Source organism: Mustela lutreola, chromosome 4 (genome assembly GCF_030435805.1).
Source record: "Mustela lutreola isolate mMusLut2 chromosome 4, mMusLut2.pri, whole genome shotgun sequence".
In the NCBI taxonomy this organism is placed as follows: Eukaryota; Metazoa; Chordata; class Mammalia; order Carnivora; family Mustelidae; genus Mustela; species Mustela lutreola.
The window spans coordinates 88,618,316-88,636,478 of NC_081293.1; the positions used below are offsets into that span (position 1 = coordinate 88,618,316).

General features: G+C 42.4%; 1 protein-coding gene and 1 pseudogene across 1 annotated transcript in view; one reads left to right on the forward strand and one right to left on the reverse strand.

Moving 5' to 3' along the window:
• COG2 (component of oligomeric golgi complex 2) overlaps window positions 1-17,895 on the reverse strand; it is a 55,080-nt gene extending 37,185 nt beyond the window's left edge. The window contains exon 1 of the mRNA XM_059170501.1: window positions 17,605-17,895. Within this exon, the coding sequence (XP_059026484.1) occupies window positions 17,605-17,676 (72 nt within the window). The 5' untranslated portion in view covers window positions 17,677-17,895. The remainder of the gene's footprint in view (window positions 1-17,604) is intronic.
• LOC131830023 (rRNA-processing protein FCF1 homolog) lies at window positions 11,888-13,147 on the forward strand (annotated as a pseudogene).
• Window positions 17,896-18,163: the final 268 nt, after the last annotated feature.

Genomic DNA, 18,163 nt, shown 5'->3' on the forward strand with positions numbered 1-18,163 from the left:
GCATTAAACACTATGTAAACCAACAAAATATGACTGCAAAAAAAAAAATCACTGTTCTTTTGAAAACTAAGACAGCTACTTTGGAAAGATTTGATACAAAGAAATCAATAAGAAAATTTTTGCTAAGTTAGGTATGGGTGAGATGACCAGGTACCAGGTAGGGAGGGGGTGATCACAGGATTCTCACTCAATTCAGTTAAAGAAACTGAAACTGAATGCAAAAAAGACAGCATAGAAAGCTTTTTAAAAAAAGATTCTTTTTATTTATTTGAGACACAGACAGAGAGTATGAGCAGGGAAAGGGGCAATGGGAGAAGGAGATTTCCTGCTGAACAGGGAGCCCAATGCAGGACTCCATCCCAGGACCCCGAGGTCATGACCTGAACCGAAGGTAGATGCCTAACCTATTGAGCGACCCAAGTGCCGTGACAACTTAGAAATCTAATCAGCAGGCCAGTTTCCAGAGAAAAAAGACCTGGCACTGCTTCAATGGAGAATAAATGTACATATATTTTTTCCAAATAAAATGCTAAAAACTACATGTACCATTCCCTAAGAGTACTTGTTTAAACTGACTTTCTTAGTTAATCAACCAAAGACTGACCCTGATAGTGTCGGAGAGGAGGACTTCATACCAAACCGTAATTTCACAGTCATCTACTGAAAGCCACCTGCTTCTTAAACTGGGGCCCAAATTAGCCTGGACCTTTCTCTCCTGAGACCATCTCAGACCTTACATCATAGTTATGTAATACATCACGGGAGGGGGTCTTGGTTCATAATCCTGGCCATCCTACTCACCAACTGTATACCTTTAGGTCGATCACTTTCTCTGCCTCAGTTACACATTGTTGAAGTTCTGAACTTCATGATAGCATTCTAAATTGTATAACTGGGGTGCCTGTGTGGCTCAGTTGGCTCAGGTCATGATCCCAGTCTCTTGGGTTCGAGTCCCACATCAGGCTCTCTGCTGAGCAAGAAGCCTGCTGCTTCTCCCTCTGTCCCTCCCTCCTATTCCCACACTCACTCACTTTCAAATAAAATCTTAAATAAATGAATAAATAAATAAATCATATAACTTAGCCTCAATGAACAAATGTTATTAGGTAATATTAGTACTCAACTTACCATTTATGTATTTGTTCTCAGATAAACAAAAGTTCCGTAACAAATAACTCGGAACATCTGTAATTACTGGGTTAGGCAGCTTTTGATGTGAAAAGCAAACCCAAACACAGAGTACCATAATAGAGACCCATTTCACTTACCAAGCATGTTTTTACTTTATAGTAAATGGTTTTACTTTATAGTAAATGGTTTTACTTTGTAGTGTAGATTTCCCAAGTATTTAAAAAGAAAGTATTTACAACCCATACATTTATGGTCAACTGATTTTTCACAAGGATGCCAAGACCATTTAATGGGGGAAAAACAGTCTTTTTGAGTGCCTACTACTGGGACAAGTGAAAAAGAATGAATTTGGAACAGCAACTTCACACATACACAAAAATATAACTCAAAATGGATCAAAGATTTAAATGTAAGAGTAAAAACTATAACACTCTCAGAGAAAACAGGTGAAAATCTGTATGACTTTGGATCGGGCAAAGCTTTCTTAGACATGATGCACAAAGCAATAAAAAATATTAGATAAGCTGAACTTGATCAAAATAAAAACTTTCATGTGTCAAAGGATACTACGGAGAATGTGAAAAGACAACCCACAGAATGGGAGAGAGTATCTGCAAATCATTTGTCTGACAAGGACCTAATAACCAGAATATGCAGAATATGCAAATACAGTCTTACAACTCAACAACAAAAAGACAAATAACCTAATTTAAAAACAAGCCAAAGACTTTTGAATAGACATTTCTCCAAAGATGATACACAGACGGTCAAGAGCACACATCAGGATGTTCGACATCCTTAGTCATTGGGAAAATGCAAATCAAAAGCACAAGGAGATGCCATGTCACACCCACTAGGACAACTATGGTAAAATAAGAAAAAGAAAAAGAAAAGAAGAAGAAGAAAAGTGCTGGCAAGAAGGCAGAGAAGCTGGAATCTTCCTGCATTGCCGGTGAGAATGTAAAATAGTGTGGCAAAGGCAGCAAACAGCTCGGTAGATCCTCAAGAAGTTACATGTACAATTACCCAGCGATTCTAAGTCTAGGGGTATGACACCGACAGAACTGGCAACAGATGTTCCTGCCACAACATGTACATGCATGTGCACAGCAGCGCTGCTCGTAACAGCCAGAAGAGTATATACCCAACGTCCATCAACTGATGAATGGATACATAAAATGTGGAAGAGCCTCTTACACAACCATAAAAAGGAATAAACTGTTACATGCTACAACAGGAGTGAAGTCTGAAAACATTCTACTCTCAGGTTAAAGGAAGCCAGACACAAAAGGTCACGTATTTAAATGACTCCACTGATATGAGATGTTCCAGAAGATGCAAATCCATAAAAACAGAAAGTAGATTCATGATTGCCAGGGAATAAGGGGAGGGGAGAATTGGAACTAAGAGGTTTATTTTTCAGGTGATGGAAGTGTTCTGGAATTAGACAGTAGTGATGTATGTACCACATACACAGAGAAGAGTACACTTTAAAATGGCAACTATTATGCTTTGTGAATTATATTTTGATGAAAAATGAAACAACTTAAATATCAACAAGTTAAATGCTAGGATACATTAAAAAAAAATCCAAAGTAACACTAATCACAGGAACAATGGAGTAGCTACATGAATTTCAGACAAAGCAGATTTCATAGCAAGGAAAATTATCAGGCATAAAGAGCAGCATTACATAAGGATAAAGAAATCAACTGACCAAGAAAACACAATTATCCTTAACGTATGTGTGCCTGATCAACACAGGTGAGACACAACCTAACAGAATGCAGGGAGAAATAAACAACTCCAGTATCACAGCTGGTGACTTCAACACTTCTCCATCAGTAATGGGCCGATCGAGCAGCAGGGTAACAAGGATCTGACAGATGCAGCCATTCAGTCCAGACATGGCGCACTGAACACCACCATTAATAACCGTACAACAGACGACCACAGACAACTTTGCCCAGTAATAGCGCGACACACATCCTTCTTAAGCTCATATGGAACACCCATCAAGACAGAGTAATTCTGGGCCATAAAACGCAACAAAATTTTAAAAATAAAAATTACACCAAGTATGTTCTCAGACCACAATGGAATTAAAAATCAGTAACAGAAAGATAGCTGAAGAAGTCCAAAATACATGGAGATTAAATGACACAGGAGACAAGTCTCAACAAAATATAATGTAGCAAAATGTGTGGGATGCTGCTTAAAGGGAAAATACAGTATTGAAAGCCAATATTAGAAAAAAAGGATTAAAGTCAATGATCTAAGCTTCCACTTTAGGTAACAACAACAAAATCATATCTAAAGTAAGGAGGGGCGCCTGGGTGGTTCAGCTGGTTAAGCATCTGCCTTTGTCTCAGGACATGGTCCCAGGGTCCTGGGACAGAGCCCTGCATCAGGCTTCCTGCTCAGGGAGGCTGCTTCTCCCTCTCCTACTCCTCTGGCCTGTATTCCCTCTCTCACGAACTCTCTCTGTGTCAAATAAAATCTTAAAAAAAAAAAAATCTAAAGGAAGTAGAAAAAAACAAAAATTAGAGCAGAAATCAATGTAATTAAAACCAGGAATTTTTTTTTTAAATCAATAAACCCCAAGTCTGTTTCTTTGAAAACATCAATAAAACAGATAAACCCTTAGCCAGGCAAACAAAGAAAAAAAGGTAGAATGGGGCGCCTGGGTGGCTCAGTGGGTTAAAGCCTCTGCCTTCCACTCAGGTCATGATCCCAGGGTCCTGGGATCAAGCCCCACATCGGGCTCTCTGCTCAGCAGGGAGCCTGCTTCCCTTCTTCTCTCTCTGCCTGCCTCTCTGCCTACTTGTGATCTCTGTCTGTCGAATAAATAAAATCTTTAAGAAAAAAAGGTAGAAGACATAAATTACTAATATCAGATGAAAGAAGGGAGGGCTACTGCTAACAATCCCAATCACTGTAAATTCAAGCAAACACTTATGGAAGAAATACTACGTGATTCTGTAAAATCTCTTCCAGAAAGTAAAACTAGAAGGAATATGTCCTAAATCATTCTAGGAGATCATCATTACCCTGACACCAAAACCGATACTGCAAGAAAAGAAACTACAAACTAGTATCTCTCATGAACACAGACACAAAAATCTTCAACAAAAATTAGCAAATAAAAGCAAACAGTATATTAAAAAATTATACACCAGGATCATGTAGGATTTATTCCAGGTATGCAAGTCTGGTTCAACGTTAGAAAATCAATGTGATCCATCACATCAACAGAAAAAAAAAATCACATGATCATATCAACGAAGGAAGGAAAAAAACATTTAACAAAATCCACACCTCTTCATTATTAACCCTCAGGAAACTAGGAATAGGAGGACTTCCTCAACTTGATAAAGAATGTCTCCAAAAATCCACAGCTAACATGATATTAATACTGAGAAAATAGAAGACAAGGAATCAAGGCAAGGATGTCCCTCTTACTACTACTATTCAACACTGTACTGGAAGGCCAAACTAATGAAATAAGATAACAAAAGAAAATAAAAGGTATACAACCTGGGAAAGAATAGAACTTTGTTCACAGATGACATGACTGTCTACAGAAAATACAAAGACTTCACACCCCACACCCACACCCACACCCTCCTAAAACTAGTCAAGTGATTATAGCAAGACTGCATGATACACAGTTAAAATACAAAAGTCAATTGCTTTCCAATGATGTATCAGACAAAGGGCCAGTATTCAAAATTTATAAAGAATTTATCAAACTCAACATCCCAAAAAACAAAAAAATCCAGTCAAGAAATGGACAGAAGACATGAACAGACCAAAGAAGACATCCAAATGGCCAACAGACACATGAAAAAGGGCTCCATATTACTCAGCATCAGGGACATACAAATCAAAACCACAATGAGATACCACCTTTCATCAGTCAGAATGGCTAAAATTAACAAGTCAGGAAACGACAGATGTTGGCGAGGATGCGGAGAAAGGGGAATCCTCCTACACTGTTGGTGGGAATGCAAGCTGGTGTAGCCACTCTGGAAAACAGTACGGAGGCTCCTCAAAAACTTAAAAATGTAACAACCCAACGACTTAGCAATTGCACTATTAGATGTTTATCCAAAGTACACAAACATAGTGATTTGAAGGGGCAAAAGCACCCCAAAGTTTATAGTTAAACTATGGAAAGAGCCTAGATGTCCATCAACATATGAATGGATAAAGAAGATGTGGTATGTACACACACACACACACACACACATTACTCAACCATCAAAAAAGACAAAATCTTGCCATTTGCAAGGACATGGATGGAACTAGAGGAAGAAAGACAAATACCATATAGTTTCAGTCACATGTGGAACTTAAGAAACAACAGATGAAAATAGGGGAAGGGAAGGAAAAATAGAAACAGACAGGGAGGCAAATCACAAGAGACTCTAACTACAGGAAACAAACAGAGGGTTACTGGAGGAGAGGGGAAGGTTGGGGTAACTGGGTGAGGGGTATTAAGGAGGGCACTTGTTGGGATGAGCTCTGGGTGTTGTATGCAAACAATGAATCACGAAATTCTAACCATGAAACTAAAAGTACACTATATGTTAACGAAATTGAATTTAAATAAAGAAAATTTAAAAAGTCAATTGCTTTCGCATATACCAACAATGTACAAGTGGAATTTGAAGCTAAAAACACAAGACCATTTACATTAGCAGACAAAAAAAATTAACACGTAGGTGCAAATCTAACGAAATATGCACAAGATCTATGTGAGAAAAAGTATAAAATTCTGATGAAAGATAACAAGCAAGGTAAGATGTGAAGTGGAAAGAAAGTCCATAATCTTGGGTAAGAACACTCAATACTGTTAAGAGGTCAGTTCTTCCCAAACTGATCGACAGACTCCATGCAATCCCAATCAAAATGCCAGTAAGTTATTTTGTGGATACCAACATGTTGACTCTAAAACTTGGATGGAAAACTGGAAAACCAAGAGTCCCAGAGTATTCAACAAAATATTAAAGAGGGGGAAAAAAGGAAATTGAGGATTGCCACCACCCAATCTCAAGACTTACTATTAGGTGCTTGGCAAAAGAGAAAGGTGCTTGGAACAGAGTGGAGAGCCCAGAAAAACATCCACACACACAGGCAAAGGCAACTCAATGGCAAGGACAGTCTTCAACAAATGGAACCAAACAATGGGAAATCGATAAGAAAAAACAAAAAAATGAAAAGAATAAAAACAAACTTTTCACACCTTTCACAAAACCTAAACGTAAAATGCAAAACTTCTTAAAGATGACATAAGAAAAAATGCAGGGATCCTTGGATTTGGCAATGACTTTCCAGATATAAAACCAAAAGCATGATCTACAAAAGAAAAAATTGATGAGAGGGACTTTGTTAAAACAAAACTTCTCTGTAAGAGAATGAAAAGACCAGTCACAGAGTAGAGAAAATATCTGCAAAACACATCTATGGTAAAGGACTTAAAACCAAAAATAAAATATAAAGAAGTCTTAGTAGCAATAAGAAATCAAACCTAATTTAAAAATGTGAAAAGAGCGGTGGCTGGGAAGCCCAGTCAGTTAAGCATCTGCCTTTGGCTCAGGTCCTGGGGCTGAACCCCACACTGGGCCCCCTGCTCAGCGAGGAGCCTGCTCTTCCCTATCCCGCTGCCTGCTGCTACCTCTCCGTGTGCGCTGGTTTGTAAGCATCAGGCTGGGCTTTTGCACACCTCTGTCAGGGGAGAGTTTGGGGTGCGTGGCTTAGGCTTTGAAACAATGGCGCGGGTCAAAGAGTGCCGGCCGGGCCTTTGTAACTCTGGGGAGCAGGAGGGACAAGCGTGCATATCTCAAGCTTTGTGGTAGGGCTTGTGCGTTCTGCCCACTGGCGTGGCTCCAATCCCCTCACAGGAGCTAGAACCCACGCATTCTCGGGCACGCTGGTGGCTTAGGGACCAAGAGCTGGTTTCTCCGCCGCACTCTTTCTGCCTCAGTGCCGGGGAGGCTGTACTGGGACCGGGGACTTAAGCCCCTCTCCCTAGCCACCCTGATTCCCACAATCCCCCCGCCCCCATGATCCTTTGCTCTTTTGGAGTGCTTTCAACCAGTCTCCAAGTTAATGTTGGTCCCCAGACGCAGGGCACTCTCGCTCGTATTGGGGTATTACTTTCCAACTGGTCGCCTCTGGTGGCTCCCTCCCCCTTTTGTTTATCTTCCGATATCAGTCTGCTGTTCCCATTCCGCTTTACCTGCCCACTGGCGTCTTCTGCCCCTGTAGAGATCCAGACGTGTATAATTCTGATCTCAGGCTGATTTCATGGGTGATCGGAGTTCTTTGGTAGGTAATCAGCTCACTTTGGGGTACCGGCTGAAAAGGTGCCTCCTCCTACTCCCCTGCCATCTTGTGCCCCCCGAAATTGAATTTAAATAAAAAAAATTTAAAAAGTCGATTGCTTTCGTATATACCAGCAATGTACAAGTGGAATTTGAAGTTAAAAACACAAGACCACTTACATTAGCAGACAAAAAAAAATTAATACTTAGGGGCAGATCTAACGAAATATGCACAAGATCTATGTGAGAAAAAGTATAAAATTCTGATGAAAGATAACAAGCAAGGTAAGATGTGAAGTGGAAAGTCCATAATCTTGGGTAAGAACACTCAATACTGTTAAGAGGTCAGTTCTTCCCAAACTGATCGACAGACTCAAAGCAATCCCAATCAAAATGCCAGGAAGTTGTTTTGTGGATACCAACATGTTGACTGTAAAATCTGGATGGAAAACTGGAAAACCAAGAGTCCCAGAGTAGTCAACAAAATATTAAAGGGGGGGAAAAAAAGGAAATTGAGGATTGCCACCACCCAATCTCAAGACTTACTATTAAAGCTATAGTGATTAAGACAGAAGGTGGTTGGCAAGAGACAGGTGTTTGGAACAGAGTGGAGAGCCCAGAAAAACATCCACACACACAGGCAAAGGCAACTCAATGGCAAGGACAGTCTCAACAAATGGAACCACAAAACCACAATGGGACATCGATAAGAAAAAACAATGGGACATCGATAAGAAAAAAAATAAAAGAAAAGAATAAAAACAAACTTTTCACACCTTTCACAAAACCTAAATGTAAAATGCAAAACTTCTTAAAGATGACATAAGAAAAAATGTAGACATCCTTGGATTTGGCAATGATTTTTCAGATATAAAACCAAAAGCATGATCTACGAAAGAAAAACTGATGAGAGGGACTTTGTTAAAATTAAACTTCTCTGTAAAAGACACTGTTAAGAGAATGAAAAGACCAGTCACAGAGTAGAGAAAATATCTGCAAAACACATCCATGGTAAAGGACTTAAAACGAAAAATATAATATAAGGATGTCTTAGTAGCAGTAAGAAATCAAACCTAATTTAAAAATGTGAAAAGAGCAGTGGCTGGGAGGTCCAGTCGGTTAAGCATCTGCCTTTGGCTCAGGTCCTGGGATTGAACCCCACACTGGGCCCCCTGCCCAGGGAGAAGCCTGCTTTTCCCTCTCCCACTGCCGGCTGCTACCTCTCCGTGTGCTTTTGCTGTTAATAAATAAATAGAATCTTTAAAAAAAAAGGATCTGAAAAGATGCTCAACATTGTATGTCATTAGGAAAATGCAAATTTAAACAAGGTACTATTACATATCACGTAGAATATAAAAAATCCAAAGCACTAGTAATACCAAATGCTAGCAAGGATGTGGGACAACCGAACTCTCATTCACTGTTGGGTCAGAATGCAAAATGGGAGACACTGTGTGAGACAGCTTGGCAGTTTCTCACAGAACTAAACACACTCTCATTATAAAATCAGTAATTGTACTCCTTTATATTTACCCAAAAGAGCTTAAAACTAGTGTCCACACAAAAACCTGCACACGGATGTTTACAGCAGCTTTATTCTCTGAAGTGCCAAAACTTGGAAGCAATCCAAATCTCCTTCAGTAGGTGAACAGGTACACTGTACCACACCCACACAATGGATTATTTGGCAATTAAAAAGATAAATTATTAAGCCACAAGACTTGGAAGAACCTTAAATGCGTATTGCTAAGTGAAAGACCAGTTTGAAAGGCTAAATACTATATGCTTCCAACTCTATGGCATTCTGGAAAAGGTAAAAATTAACCAACATTTTTATTTTTTATTTATTTTTTAGGTCATCTCTATACCCAATGCCGTGGCTGGAACTCACAACCCCGAGATCAAGAGTCAGATGTCCTAATGACTGAGCCAGCCAGGTGCCTCTGAAAAGGAAAAACTCTAGACAGTAAAAACATCCCAGGCTGCAGGGGTGAGGGAGGAGTGTGCAAACAGAGGAGAGGAAACAAATAGATGAGGTACAGGGGTTTCAAGGCAATGAAACTAGGCTGTAAGATACCAACACTAGGTAAATAACATTATACATTTGTCAAAACCCACAGAACTATAGAAAGAGGAGTAAACCCTAATGTAAACCATGGACTTTAGTTAATACTGTATCAATGCTGGTTCATCAGTTGTAACACATGTACCACAACAAAGCAAGGCATTAATAATAGGAGATAGTGAAATTAGAAGAAAAATAGCTTCTCTTTGTACTCAGGGGTATTTCCTATCTGAACCCAGGTAAAGTACAAATCCCCCAAAAGGTCAGAGGTTGGGAGATCACAAGAGGTGTTGGAACACAGGAAAAGAAATGAACAAACCAGACAAGTTGCAGGCAATTAAGAACCATTAACCATTAGAGAAGCAGTGACATCACTCAAAATTAAAACCAAGTAGAGTTTAAAAGTTTAGCTACTTTACTAACTAGCTGCAATCAGGGATGGCAAACAAAGACTAATTCGAAGTAACCTGGGAATTAATCATTTAAAACTTACCAAAAATCCAAAATTAGTAGCTTTAATGCTATGAAAATAACACAGAATTTGGAAAGATTGAAATTCTATAAGCTGCCAAGAAGTAAAACACTCCTTCCCGGACACATGGACTTATAAAATCACTATGTACTATCTCCACGAGAAGCAGAATCCCCCAGAACTATCACTTTGTAATGATGAGAAGTACTAAGAGGGCACATGAAATTTATGATTTCTGCCCTGAAACACGTCCCATTTCATCGAGACAAAAAAACAAAATAGTTAAGCACTAATCTGCACACTACATAGGGGTTGAAAGACAGAGAAAGTTTGTGTGAGCTCATGTATGTGTGTGTTTCCAACCATTCTTGAAAACAATGGACAACAGAGACGAATAAATGCCCCTGTACATCCCATAAATATTCCTTAAATATTTATCATGCAACTCTGGCTCTGCTCTAAGACCTGGGGACACAGTCATGAAAAGACAAGGTCTCTGCTTTTAAGGAACATATATTCTAATGCAGAAATGAGAAAATAAACATGTAAACAAACAAACATGATATTAATAAAGAGTGATCAAATAGTGATTAATGAATAGTGATTACAGCTAAAAAGAAAACAGGACACCGTAAAGGTTTGAGTGACAAATGGGATGTACTTTAACTTGGATGAACCAGAAAATATAGAACAATGAGTTGCAAGTGTGGGAAGAGTGTTCCCGCACAAGAGTGTTCAGCATGTGTACAAAAATGTCCTTGGAGCTCTTCCCTCCAGCCCCTGCTCTCAAATCTCTGACCCAGCTGGGTGGGGATATAATCTAGGACTTGTGTCTCCCAAAACTCATTCTAAATCTTTGTTCGGTGACTAAATTATTCAAGCTTGAGAAATTAAAAACATATGCTAACAAGATCTTCCCACCATCTACAGAGAGATCATCTTAAAAGCATTATGAAATAGTAACACCGAAATTCTAAGGAATTTCTGTTCAACATTTTAATCAATTTTATATCAAACTCCTTTGTTGAATTTATATACCTGTTTGACATATTTATGAAGACACACACACAAAAAAACAACAAGCCTACATTCCATAAATGTATTCATCCATCTAACAAATATTTAAGTACCTAATTACACTCTGTTCCAGCTGATTTCTTCTCTTTATCTCTTTACCCCTCAATTTAGCACCAATCATAATCTATGTAGGCTTTTAGTTCGCTTCTTGAACTTAATTTCTTGAGCTATTTAAAGGAATTATCTAGTGCTAGAGTTCTCATCACTGGTCACACATTAGAATCACTTAAGGAACTTTTTTTTTTTTTTTAAGATTTTATTTATTTATTTGACACACAGAGAGAGATCACAAGTAGGCAGAGAGGGAGGGAATCATGCTCCATGCTGAGCAGAGTGTCCCATGCAGGGCTCGATCCCAGGACCCTGAGACCATGACCTGAGCTGAAGGCAGAAGCTTAACCCTCTGAGCCACTAAGGCACCCCCTCACCTGAGGAACTTAAAAAGCCCTAAGGGCACCTGGCTGGAGCATGCAGTCACTGGAGCGTGCAGGTCTTGATCTCAGGGTTGTGAGTTCAAGTCCCATGTTGGGTATAGAGATTACTTAAAAAAAAAAAAAAAAAAGAAAAAGCCCAAGCCCCAGTTTGTGATTAATTTGTTTAAATGTTTCAAGAAATCTGATGCTAAATGTTGTAAGACTAGTTAAATAACAAAAAGATATATTTACATAATACTTCTTGGTCTCAAATTTTGAACAAAGAACTTACTAATAATCAATAACTTAGTAGGCCAACATTTTATTTAAATAAGTTTTATGATACTACAAAGAGTGAATTAGAAAATCAAAAGCAAAGAGAAATGGGCATGGTGTGAACATGGGGAAGCAAGAGAAAGCAAGAAAGTATGTGACCATGAAGCGAATGCTTAGCTCCGAGATCCTTCTCCGAGAGAAGGACAGATTAAAACCTAAAAAGAAAGAAAAGAAATATCCTGTGCACTCCAGAAAAGAGAAGTGCCCCAACATCCCTCCTGCTTTTTCCTGTATAAACACACAGCTGGGCCGCCTTACTACATCATGGTTGGTACTGACTTTATCAACTTTTTAATTTAAGCCAAACTTGACTGGGTACAGTCAATGATGGACGGGCTGTGTGCCAAGTGTACCAGTTGTACAACTGACTGTGTAATGGCTGAAACTGAGAAACTGGGGTGAAAGTATCAAGTGGCTCTAAGGATTGCGAAAGAGCCAAGATTCAAACGATTACCACGTACACACAAGACAAACTACGCAGATGACTGCTCAGTACGGAAGTAATTCAGAGTGTTACACTGTGGCATCAGCTGACCCAGACCCAGAAGATTGCTGGAGTTCCCATCATGGACATCTCTAACCGTAGGACGACACTGAGCGAATGCCAGATGATGATGCAGCCCCTCGCTCCTATTTCTTAACAGAGTTCCTCAGCTCTCCTTTACCAACGTTTCCTGTTGCCAGTTCATACAAGCAATTCTCCTTACCCAGTTCCTCTGTTCTGAGCTATGGCTAAAGACACTCACTTTTTTATGTTTTGAAACTGATTATCTTGTACCATTTTACATTTTGTTGCATCTTTTTATAAATCAGATGACCGCTCACAAAAGGAAAAAAGGAAAGGAAAGATCAAAAGGGAGGACAACAACAACAAAACACTTTTTTTGCCGGGAACCCTTCTTACCAAGTGCCAATCAGATCAACTTTATCTGATGTTACATCGTCACATCTCCTCTATCATCAGGGAAAGTAGTTCACATAAGAAAATTTCTCTATGAGTTCCAGGCTTACATTCCATATTTGGCTAATTAGAATTTTATTACTATGTCTGTCTCAAATTGATGCGGAAGAGAATGGAATCTTGTCATCAAGACGTGACATCAAACTAAGAACCCACGGGGTAAGCACTCAGCTCCTGTGACACGAAGATGGCTCCTGGGGATGGGGGACCCTGGGCAACAGTGGCTGACCTGCGGGCCTGCGGCTATCTGCCGTCTGTCACTCTTCCCTCTTCCTCCTCTGTCAGCTGCTATTTCCAGCCGCCGTCAACAAAGTCCACCACAAACAGCCATCACTTCCCTTTGGTCCTGTTTACTGTAGCTAAGCTCCAGGCCAGGAATCCAGATCACCAGCCCTGTGGGAACTTCTTCTAAGGTAAGAGGTGGCCCTATTGGTGAAATGCAGGCGCCAAGGCGTGCGGACATTGTGCCATCTTCTGCGCTATTCTTAATGTTCTGATTGTCCCACTTCCCTCAGTTCCCACCTGTGGCCTCTGGAAAGGAACATATTACAGTAGGATTTCCAAGGACTGATGCGTGGGGGTCAGGAGATCCGGCCTGTGATTAGCCCCAAATAGCTGTGTGGCTTTAAAGGAAGTCATCACACCTCAGGCCTCAGTTTCCTTACCTGAAAGCCAGGATGGACTAGAGTCTTTTCAGAGGAGCTGGCAAAGATCACATAGATAAGCACCACCTCATTATACTAACAAGCAAACAGAAGGCCAGAGGCAAGTGATTTGCCCCAAGTCAGACATAAGCAGGCAGAGGGCAGAGCCGAGGATGTTACCCACATCTGCAGGTCACAGCTAATCAGCCAGCACAGCACAAACAGATCTGAGCAGCTGCTCGTTCTTCCCCTTTTCCATTTTGTCCATCAGAATGCATGCTCCCTGCAAACAAGGACACACAGGACCTGCTTCCTGTCTCAAAATTCCCAGTTCACCCATTTAGAACAGGGAGGAGCCTCAAGGACTTACCCCCCACCACACACACACGGTTCTTTTACCTATGGAACATGACGGTACATACATTCACCATCCAGAGGGCTCCTGCCTTCACTTCTCATGGAAAAGGTCTTCATGTGCCTACCCGGGGTGCCAACAAAGCCACAGGTTCCAGAGAGGAACTAACACAGAGAAGTTCGAAGGAGGCAGACTGGCTCAGTGCAGAAACAAACTGTCTACCAAGGAAAACTACCCCACGGGGGACTGATTCTCTTTGAAATAAGTTCGAGTGTGTGGGAAAATGGTTTTTCAAGAGCCGGTGGACTGACTAGTTACCTGGTACATACAAGATCACATCCGCATTCTGACAAGAGTGGCCTGCCTGCAGTGTAGACCAGGGGCCAGAAAAAGACAAGGAAGGTGCAAAAAACTGGGTGAGAAGCTTCTACGGTGTGATGGCAAGGGCGCACTGCAAAGGTACGAGAAGAGATGGAGAGAAGTATATGGACTTAAGAGGTTTAGGAAGCGAAATCCACAGGACTTGGTGTGACAGACTAGATTTTGGAAAGATGACAGAGTAGGAGTTGATTTCTGGTTTCCCGACTCTCAGCTAAATGGATGAAGTGTTTACTGAGAGAGGCAATAGAATAAGAAAGTGGTTTTCAGTGGAGGAGGTGCTCATGAATTCCGTCTTGAACCTGATGAGTCTGAGGGGCCACAGAGAAGAAAGGTCAGACAGTCCGATACTCAGAAGGCGTGTGGGCCAGAGATAGGAATCTGCCTTACCTGTCGATAGGTGGTCATGAAGCTGCATGATAGGTTATCTAGGGAAAGGAGGGAACACGGGGCTGAGCCCATAATCAGCATTCAGTGGCTACCAGGAGCATGACTTTGTACAGGAGACACATCAGAGAGGTAGAAGAAAGACAGGAAGCAATGCAGAGCATTTGGTCTACTGCAACATCGAGTAAGGAGACAGAGAAAGGTCAGGTGCGCTGACTTACAAACAGCTTTGGTAAGAACTCTTTAGTGGAACGATAGGGCCTGAAGGGTGGAAGGTGAGAAAGTCAAGTCAACCCCTGAGCACCAGCTGCGATGCGCGACAGTGACAGGGCAATACCTAGAGGTGGGGCAGTCAAGTGGGAGAGAATCAAACAGGAGCGCGTGATGGGAAGGAGTGCAGGGGAGAGGATCCTCGCAGGCTCCTGGAAGGGCAGGAGGGCATGGACTTCGAGCCAGAGAGGAGACCGAACCCGAGGAGGAAGGAGAGCCCCTCCCCGTACCAGGCGAGGAGGAGAAGGGGGCAAGTATAAGAATGGGATCATGATCAGCAGGATGGAGGAGGTCCCGTGGAATGGCTGCTAATTTTTCTGTATGACTGGAGATGAAGTCATATGTTGAGATGGAAGAGGAAGGCTACGTGTGATGTCAATAGCACACCCATGTAAATGGTCTAATTTATCTGTTATGCCACTTTCTCCCCCTACTACCAATACCTTATGTCCTGCTCATCTATTAGTTGGCTGTCAACCCAAAGGATTTTCGTATTTCTAAGCTGACAAAGTATGATGTTACCAGTCCCTCTGCCCCAGGTGACCCTTCCCCATCTGCCATTCCTGCACTTTGATCACCTACCTCTTTTGCATACCTTTCCCCTTCTATTTCTCATTAGATCTCATAAACATGACTTTTTAAGTAGTCTCCTGCCACCAGTCAGCTCGAACTCAACAGATATGACCATGCAACTTCCTGCTGTAAACCTGACTGCAGCTCTACCGTGAAGACTGCATCAACGTGGACCCCTCAATGTATGCAGTGTCCAAGGTGCAACCCGCAGCCCCACCCCATCTCCTTTTCTACTATCCCAGTCTCATTCCAAAATGTGCCAAACAATACACCTATGTAGAAATACAACCCCGAAAGCAAGCTTTCCACTCATTTCTGCCTTGGAACTGTAACTTACAAAACATCTCTCTGACGGAAACACAAATTGCAAATAACCTTTATCTCCAGCTCCCACATAGAAGATCAATACCACTTTACACAGAACAGCTGTTCCATGTATTTTCCTTCTATGTATGAAGGGGTCACGTTCATTAACACTACAAATTGTACATTATATTCAGAAATGTCAGAGCCTTGAAAGAATATGGAATTGCTGGCATTCTAGCCACTTTCCCAGTTTGCTCTCTTCCTACCTCTAAGTCCTACTTTAGAACTGCTATTTTGAGGGGCACCTGGGTGGTTCAGATGATTAAAGTCTGCCTTCAGCTCAGGTCATGATCCCGGAGTCCTGGGATCGAGCCCCATGTCAGGCTCCTGGCTCATTGGGGAGCCTGCTTCGCCCTCTGCTCATTCTCTCTCTGAGTGTATCTCTCTCTGTCAAATGAGTAAATAAAATCTTAAAAAAAAAAAAAAAAACTGCTATTTTGAGATTTCTATTTTCCGAAGCTGCTTTGACCAAAGGCATTCTGTCAGCTCAGAGTGAGAAAGATGGCGGGGCTAGGAAGTGTGAGAAAATGCTAGTGTTAGGCCCAAAGAAAGCCTGACGAAGTCCAAAGACAGACAAGCTAAAGAGACTTCAGTGCTTTGAGATTCTTTAAGTCTCTCTGTGTGTGCCTTTTCTTCTTCCAATGACCTCTCTCCTCATCACATGTCCTTCGTTAACAAAAGGTTTCTGGATCAGAGAATTCACTCTGTGCTCTCCTTCAGAAACTCCAATTTACACCTTTTATTACAGTGGTTTAGCATCACCATACAAGAACAAGAGTACAATATACCTTCGTCTAGACACCCCTACATATTAAAAATGATATGGCCACACTGCAGAGGATCCAGACACAAGCACTTTTAAAGCCAGAGTTTGGGAGATGTGATCTGAATGCAAGTATCAAAAAGGAACTAGCTGGTTAACCCAAAAAAGAAGAAAACATATTATGACTTGAAGCCATAAAAAAGTAAGAAATTCAAACTCTTTTCAGAATTTTAGGTACCTACAGAGCCAAAACTTTTTAACACTGAAACCAGCTACTAAATCCCAATCCTTAGAAATTAAACATATACGTTTCGATAGTTTAAGTACAGACCCAGGGGATACAGAAAACAGATAAAGCTCCTCCTGGCTCTGATTCAAACCTTGGGATATTTTCAAGGCTATGTCTGATGAACCTTTCCTGTCAGTAAAGTCTTTTCAGTTTAAATTTCTATTCTGTAAGTTTATGTCCTACAGTTATCTGCTGCCAGCTTCAGGCTGACCTCACCAAGAGAAGTAGGGCAACTTTAGAAAAGGAGCTTGGTATGCTTTGTAGTACTGGACCAGAACCAGTAAGGACAGTACAGTCTTTAAGATATCTCATTCCGGGAGCTTAAGACGAAAGTCAGGCATAAACGTTAGGTTAAGTGCCTTTTTGACCCGATTCCTGGTAAGTACGTGCGTTCAGAGATGTGTTCAACGCACAGTCGCTCAGCTTCTAGGCACAAGGCACTGGGAGGCTTCTGTCAGGCCGGAGGAGCGGCGGTCTGACTGTGCCGCACGGTACCAGAGGCGGGTCCTACGGGTCCGGGGCTTTTACGATTAGCTCAAAACCACCTGCCCTGAACTTTCAGGCCTTTTCATTCAATGTGCACGATTTCACAGGAGTGCTTTCTCCAGGCTGCACCTAGCCAACCCCCTCGGGTTGAGACTCACTGCGAAGTGCAGCGAGGGCCCCGCCGAGGACCCGTCAGGGGCGGGGACGGCCCAGGAAGCCCGCAGGAGAAGCCCGAGGAGAGGCCCCGGAGGGCCAAGGAGGGCAGGCCACCCACGGCCCGGCTCCGGGGAGCAGAGCCCTGGCGCGCACCTTCATGAACTCCTCCTTGTCGAAGCAGAGCGAGTCCGGCCCCTTGGGCAGGTTCATCCTACTTCTCTCCATCCCGCCGGCCGCCGCCTCTCAGCGCCGACACTCGAGCGAGGAGGAAAGGTAGGAGGCTGCGCGCCCCGACCCTGCGGGTGCAGCCACAGAGTTTCCACCGCACAGAAGGCACCGCTTCCGCCAACATGGCAGCGCCCGCGCCGGGGCCAATGAACGAGGACGCTGCGGGCCCGCCTCCGCCTGCCGTCGCCAAGAGAAGCGCAGGGACCGCCGCCTCCGAGCCAGCAGGTGATGCTGCCCCCATGCGGCGGATGGCGGCACTACAACATCGCGTACGTTCCTGTGGGGCAGCCCGGCCGCTGGTGATGCCAGGTGAGCGGGAGAGGGGAGGGCGGGGAGGGTCAAGGGCGCTCCCTCCCAACCTCACCGTTTCCCTCAGAGAAACGGCCTGCGAGCCTCTTCCAGGACCTTCTCCCGAGATTGTCCCGCGGGAAGCATAGTCGTGGCGGGATGCTGGCCCTTTACTTCTGCGCCGGTTGTCCAGAGA